The following is a 7123-nucleotide window of genomic DNA, read 5'->3' as shown; positions in this document are numbered from 1 at the left end:
GGCGTAAAAAGTGGCGTACGCAAGTTTCTGGGCTCAAATTGTGCGTACGCCAGTTTTATAAATCCGACCCCAGGAAATTCCCCTTTTGCTGTTTCACTTTGGCTGTGGCAGCCACCTTGACTTAACTCATGAAGTAGTACAGTTGTACAATGATTACTTTGAGAATTTCATTTAAATTTGGCCAGTGGTTCATGAGATATTTCCTGCAAACAGGCAAACAAAAACACAGCCAGGCATTGCTATTTCGTCACTTTTCGAAGTGGCAGTTGATAAATAAACTGGGTGAAGCCTTACTTCTAAATTTTAATTGGTGACAAAACAAGACAGACAATTTTTTCCAATAAAATTTTGTTGTTTTTTTAGCTATTTTTATTTAAGTGCTTAGCGTGCCTCTTTTTTAGTCCTGAGCTAGTAATATTTTTAACGTAAATATTTTTTTCAACACAGGCACAGCAAAACTTCTTTGCATGTACAGCTGCTATCCAGTGAGAGCAAGCTCTGTGACTTTGATTAAACAGCTCAGACACTTTGCAGAAGTGCATGAAATAATTGAAGCCCATCTCCATACATCAGACTCCCTCTGCTGATCAGGTGCAAAAGCAATCGATTCTTTCAGTCAAGCCAAAAACCAACAGCGCTGTCGACATACGAGTGTGTAAATGCTGGACAGGCCAAATAGCTCAAAACATAAAAAACAGAAGCAGGCTGAGAAGTTAGGTGGTCAAAACAAATAAAACAAAAGGTTAACAAAATGTAAAGCAAAAACACAACTTGTTCCCCAACAATGTTGTGTTGACTGCTGACTTTAACAGAAAGCTAAAATCATCAGCAAATTTGATTCATCGTCTTAAAAAAAAAGTGAATCTTAAAGGCCTGAATTAAGATAAACCTACACTTCCCACTTTAATTAAAGAAGTCAATGCATTCCTTTTTAAGATCATAGGTTTTAAACCAAGTAAATAGTGAAGTCGCTCGCAGAAAACACCAATTACAGTTACCCCTGCAATTCAGGCAACAAACACTACTGTCTCTGTCTCACACCTACAATATGTGGGCAAAAACACAGACATTAATGCTGACCTGGTTTTACCTTCTTGTCACAGCCGACTGCAACGACGAGGAGGAAATCGAGGATAAAAGCAGGCTCTATTCTCAGACTAAAGTCAAGAATTCTCTTCTGCTGTTATCATTTCATCATTGTTTTCATTCAGAGCGGCAGATCAAAATACAAAACACCTGCACACAAGCTCTATGTAAATTTTGCCACAGATGTCAAAGGATTTAAACCTGGCTATATTTTCCCCATGAAATCTATTTACCCCAAAATTTCTTTATGAGCTAAAAATGTCATTTTCTGATGGTTTGTCTGAGTTATCTGGCATGTTTGTGATCATTGCAGTGGGTGAACAGAATAACAACTCCCCAGTGAGCTCCACTTTAAAAAGGTCCGGGAAAAAATTCCTTCTGTTTTTCTGTTGAAATCGTATGAAAGCTGCTGAATTTTTGAGACAGATGTTTCCAGTGGCAGTTCTGAGAAAAAGGGGTTGGTGCAAACACACTGCATGCATCAGGAATTCAACCCCCTCAGCCTCTGACCCACACTGAAACATTTCACTAACAGGAGTCTTCGGCTTCTGAAGTTTGTGGAGTTAAAGACTTTCTAACGGCGCTTAAATCTGCACCATTTAGGCTAATAAACTGTGATGCATGTTGTTGTCAATACTAAAAATACAGTAAGTCAAAGGCAGAGGAATTTGGGAATCAAGCAGATGTGATTTCAATCAGCTAAAATATTTAGGCAATTAAAAACCAGCCAAGATATCAACCTAAAAAAATGCCCAAGTGTCCCAAGAGATGTTACAGTGTTTTCAGGATTTCTAAATATTTTATGTAGAAAATTACGCAGCTGTCTAAAATTCCCAAAATTTCTTGGTACAGTTTGTTACAACTGTTAGATGCCACTGAGCTTGAGGACTCATGTTGTTTACGTAGAAATATAAAAAACAGCAATAACGTATTCTGAATTAGAAATACTGTTGCAGGGAATAACTGGTACAAAAATACGTATAATAAATATATAAAACATAATTTTTGCCTCAGATGGGTAAAAATACATGAAGAAACATGTTTTTGTATATTCAAACCATTTAACATTACCACCTGAATTTTCCAAGTCAGGGGAAGTTCATGAACCAACAGTGTAAAAAAAAGTTGAACAAAAATCCCAGCTGATGTCGACTGAATTAAAATAAGAAAAACATAAAGAAAGTCCGATTTTACTACAGAAAGTCGGGAGATTTAAAACACTTAACCACAACTGTTGTGAACAAATGTCAGATAGCTGCAGGGAGAGTTGGTTTTGTGGTTCTACAGTTTCAAACTAACATACCCAAAGCACTCCTTTAAAGAATGACTGACCCCTTTAGCATCCATGTGCCAATAGCATCATGCGTTTTTTTAGTAAACACTGACAAAAAACATTACTAAAAGCCCTGGCTTTTTAAATGCAGCAGCAATTGGCCGGGTAGCTCTGATCTCTAAAAAAAAAATCTCCTCTACAGTAAGGTTGTTTTAAACTCAAAAGGTTTAGGTCAAACAGATGAAACAAACCAGCTATCAAAATGTTTAGAGTTCTGTATACTGTGAAGGACGTTCATTTCATCTTTCTAATTTATTCCCAATGAAAATTATTTTTAATAGAATCCTTGATAGCAAGAGCAAGAACCAAATCAAAACGTTTCTATAATTTCTCTTGTACAACAACAGATTTACTTAAATGGATAAAAACGGGAGAAATTTCTATAATTAGGTTATAATCTTAATGTTAAGTGCAGTGCAGAAAGGTACTATTTTAAGTCTGTCAAATTGCTATTTTGACCAATTTTAAAGACTTATCAGCAGAATTAAAAGCCTTGAATTCCATGTTGATTAGATGTGGCGATCATCTTAAATTGGACTGACTCAAGTTAATCAGTTGTAGAAGTAGATCCAATAATTACTTCCTGAAAGTTTCAGTAATATTTGTCTTGTGGTTCACAATATATTTTGATAACGGAGTTGACTTCAACAGTTAATAGGAAAGGACAAACAATGAGTAGCACTTGGAGTTTGTTATGACTCCCAGCTACAACCATACCAAACTTTAGCAGAATATCTGTAAAACTGACCAAATTATAGTCGTTTATATATTTTTTAAATCTCAGGCGGCTGTGGCTGTCATCTCGATTTGGACRGACTCCGAATGATAATCAGTTGTAGAGATGCATCAGACCACCAGTTCCTGAAAGCTTCGTTAAAATCCGTCCAGTGGTTTCAAAGATATTTTGCTAAGAGACCGTCGACTCCAAAAACCTATCGGTGAGCTCTGAAATATCTGTAAGCAGTCTGGCTCCTTGGAAACTAAAATCTACAGAAGAAATTAGGAGGGCCCTGAGATTTGGGCACAGTGCTGTCACTATGTGTGTCCACTTCAGTGTGTAAGACTGCTTCTTTGCTTCACTCCCTGCACCCTCAGCCGTCCCCTTTCAGTCCCATCTAAGTTGGATTAATGGTCTCCCTGTGTCCAGATGTTGCATAGTGATGGAGGAGGAGGGTGGAGCTTGCATACTTGTGAAACCTCAGCGACAGCTTTCCTTCTCAGATCTTGTAAAACAGAGCACGGCCTGTACGTGCTGCTCTATAGGAGTCATCAGGACTATCCATATAAATCACAGCCAGGTCATGTTTGTGATTCAGAGAAGCAAAAACTCAATATTTAACCTGCTATTTGGAGGAGGAGGGAAAATGTGTCAGTGAATGTGTCTCTTTTCATGAGAGTCATAATTTGGGGGGGGGGTTCGCTCAACAGGTCCGCAACGCTTTGTCGCAAAAAGCAATGGTGCATTTGATACCTCATAATTACCATGAGGGATTCAGGGGCATTAAGGAGCTCCCGGGACGCTAAGAGGATAAAAGCGGGACTATTCATTTCACTCTCGGAGAGTACCTTAGCTGTCACCGATAAACTGTAATTTCCCAGGCAGCCTCTGAACGCTGCACGTCGGGACAAGCAGCGCCATTAAACGAGCGAAGCAGACAAACGTTGTTTTCATCTGCGCCAAGGAACTGAACATAAACACGATCTGAACTGTGGCTCCTTCTGTGCGAGAAAAAAAAATGTTTCATTTTTTTTTTAATAAACAGCGATAAGAAGCAGCAGGTTGAGTTGAAGGGTTGCTATCAGCTGTAGCCACTCAAGTAGGATTTTTTGTTTTATTTTTAATGCTGAATTAAGACGTGCGTTTTGGGGGTAAACAGGTCGTCATGCTACCTGCTGAATATTCCCGTCTGCTGTCTCCACAGGGAGGCCCCCCTTTTTCTGTCTGCTCGGACAGGAGACACGTTTAAGGCCAAAATAAATCAACACACTGCCTTGTTTGTACGGACTAAAACGTGCTTTTTTTGGTCATTTTCTGCTGAGCTTCGTTTTAATACAAATATAACACATCTGTGGCGCTAAATTCGCTAACCATACAGGCCTGAGTGTGCACAGATGCCTTTTTTTTTTTTTTGTGCAGGAGAGGGGGGTACCCATGCTCTTTCTGGAAACAAAATCAGGCAGCTTCTTACCTATGGTTACACCGCTGCTGGATGTGACCTCCAAGGAGAGAAAAAATCCCAAGTAGAACCACCTCATCGCCATCTCCTGAGCAATGCCCGACGGCACCGCTGCTAGAGGACGGAGTAGATGGGAAAGTTGGCTGGGTTTCCAGAAGCAAACAGCCCGCCGGTCAGCCACCTCATCCGAACCTCCTCAATCAACGGGTCCGGGGTGCGGTTGTCCCTCCAGAGCCAGAGAGCCCACGCGCCGCTTTAAATCAAAGTCGAGCTTCTTCTTCTTCTTCTTCTTGAAACGAAAAAAAAAGGACACAAAGTCTAAAATGAGGCTAAAACTAGCTAAAAGCTGCAACACAGTCGTGTATATTTACAACTGTTTATCGGCGTTCAGACATGATGGGAGTGCGTGGCGTAACCTCTATCTCTGCCTTTCTCTCAGCTTGTCGCCGGGGGTCTCTCTCCTTTACTTCACCGGGACTCACTGAGCCACCAGAACCGACTCGAGCCGCCGGCTGCGCAATAAAATAAAAAAAATTAAAATAAAATAAAATAACCAACTCCGACCAGTTCTTTCCGTGACAAACTTTTTTTTTAAAAAAAAAGAGGGATAAATTAAAATGTAAAAATTTCCATCGTAGAGCCAACGTCTCCCTGCGCGTGTGTGAGTGCACGACTGGCTGGCTAGTCCTCTCGACCCCCCCCCACCAGCAGCAGCAGCAGAAGCACCGTGGACGAGTTCGTGACGTAACACTCAACTCCAAGCTCACCGACAGAACTGCGCAGGCGTCCATGGGCACCAACTCAGGGTTGCCAGATAGTGCACCAATGTTAAAGCTTTTTATTGATTTAGAATTGTAAAGTGTGGCGTTCCAAGCGTTACAGACAACTCAGTCTCGAGCATTTAACWGTTACAAAATGGTGAATAAAATTAACCTTTGTTAGTACCAAAGATGAGGTTGTGTTACTCCTAAATGGAAGAGTAAACAGCTGCTGTCTGCTTGATGTTGTCATTGTTGTTCATCTGCTCACCAAAGTGCAGGACAACTATTGACTGCAGCCATACGTTCTGCTCACGCGCAATGTCACACAGATGCTGGAGGTTTCCAAAAACCTTTGCTCTGAGATCTGAAATCAAAAAGCTTCGGTTTCAGAGAATGGTCAAAATACGGCAGAAAATCTTCCGTTTCCTATCAAAAACTATGTCTAAGATATCTGAGGCTTCCTCCTCTRTTTACTTACTTACTTCTTTTTTTTAATGTAAGTAACAAAGTAGAGCCGCTGCTCCTCCACATCGAGAGGAGCCAGTTGAGGTGGCTCGGGCGTCTGGTTAAGATGCCTCCTGCACGCCTCCATGGTGAGGTGTTCAGGGCACGTCCTACTGGGAGGAGACCCAGAACACGCTGKAGGGATTATCTTTCTCAGATGGCCTGGGAATATGGGGTTCTCCTAGTCGAGCTCGCCCAAGTGGCTGGGGAGAGGGAAGTCTGGGTCTCTCTGCTCAGACCGCTGCCCCCACGACCCAACCCGGATACGAAGAAAACGGACAGACGGATGAAGTAACTACCTTCACTTTCTTCTCATTTCATCTGTCTTTTCTGTCCAAAATATGAACATTTTTGGTCCTCAAAAGAGTGTCCTCTGTCTTTGAGGTGTCGGTGCACCACTAAATTTTGTCCTGAAGAACTGGCTCTCCTGTTTTGCACATGCATTTGGGGAAATGCTACTCCATTATAGATTTTTTTAACATTCCTTGCTGCACTGAACACTGACTGAACACCATGCTGCTCAGTTTGGTATTTTGTCCTTAGGATGGACCAGCCTCTGTTTCAAGCATAGCCAGCAGCACATGTGGAATAGTTTGGGACAAATTAGYTTTTAATCGAATGTACGATAGTTCGTCATTTACTATCTGGCAACCGCGCTCTTAAACTTGTAGGAAACTGGGATGCGGTGGGGGCACAAGGGGCAGCCATGTTGGCTCAAAATTGCTTTAAAAATTTTAAAATCCTCAAAATGGCAACAAGTTGTAATGAGATAAAACTTCACAGTTGATTAATTCAGAACACAATATGTTTTTACGTCTAAAAGGATATTTAAAACTTTAAAAGTATGGAAGAAATCAAATGCCTGGCCAGAAAGAAGCGACCACAACTGGCCAGAAGCATCTGCATTCTGCACCAAACTGCGTCCCCTGGTGGCGCACAAATGTGTGACACGTTGAAAACATCTTTCTTACATGTTTAAGCATAAACAATAAAGAATTCACAGAACAATRTGTTCACACCACAGCAGTATGATGCATAGAATTCGTTAAAAGTCAAATTTCTGGAAATAATTCATTAAAATTGAGTTGATGGGTTAGATTTTTTTTAACTCAGGAAAGGGAGCTATCTGGATCAGAGTGAGCTCTGAGAAAACGTCACAGGCCATAAAAAATGTTATTTCATCTGAAAGAAAAAAACACACACATGAACTTCACATATGCAAATCACATGTGAAAAGCTGTTTAAAACTTCTTTCTTTCTTT

At 40.8% G+C, this 7123-nt stretch overlaps 1 protein-coding gene across 4 annotated transcripts in view; it reads right to left on the bottom strand.

Moving 5' to 3' along the window:
- Positions 1–5321, bottom strand: part of lrp1ab (low density lipoprotein receptor-related protein 1Ab) — a 94987-nt gene extending 89666 nt beyond the window's left edge. The window contains exons 1-2 of one of the 4 annotated variants that reach the window (XM_014018666.1): positions 4968–5321; positions 4609–4885 (exon numbers count right to left, since the gene is read on the bottom strand). In XM_014018666.1, coding sequence (XP_013874120.1) covers positions 4609–4681 — 73 coding nt within the window. In that variant the 5' untranslated portion in view covers positions 4682–4885; positions 4968–5321. Of the gene's footprint in view, positions 1–4608 lie in introns of all 4 variants that reach the window. The other 3 variants (XM_014018675.1, XM_014018661.1, XM_014018685.1) reach the window with 3 other exon arrangements.
- Between the last annotated feature and the right edge of the window lie 1802 nt (positions 5322–7123).

The sequence above is a fragment of the Austrofundulus limnaeus genome, unplaced genomic scaffold, assembly GCF_001266775.1.
Source record: "Austrofundulus limnaeus strain Quisiro unplaced genomic scaffold, Austrofundulus_limnaeus-1.0 Scaffold3, whole genome shotgun sequence".
In the NCBI taxonomy this organism is placed as follows: domain Eukaryota; kingdom Metazoa; phylum Chordata; class Actinopteri; order Cyprinodontiformes; family Rivulidae; genus Austrofundulus; species Austrofundulus limnaeus.
Note: the sequence above shows the minus strand (reverse complement) of the source record. Positions and strands in the feature narration are given on the sequence as shown.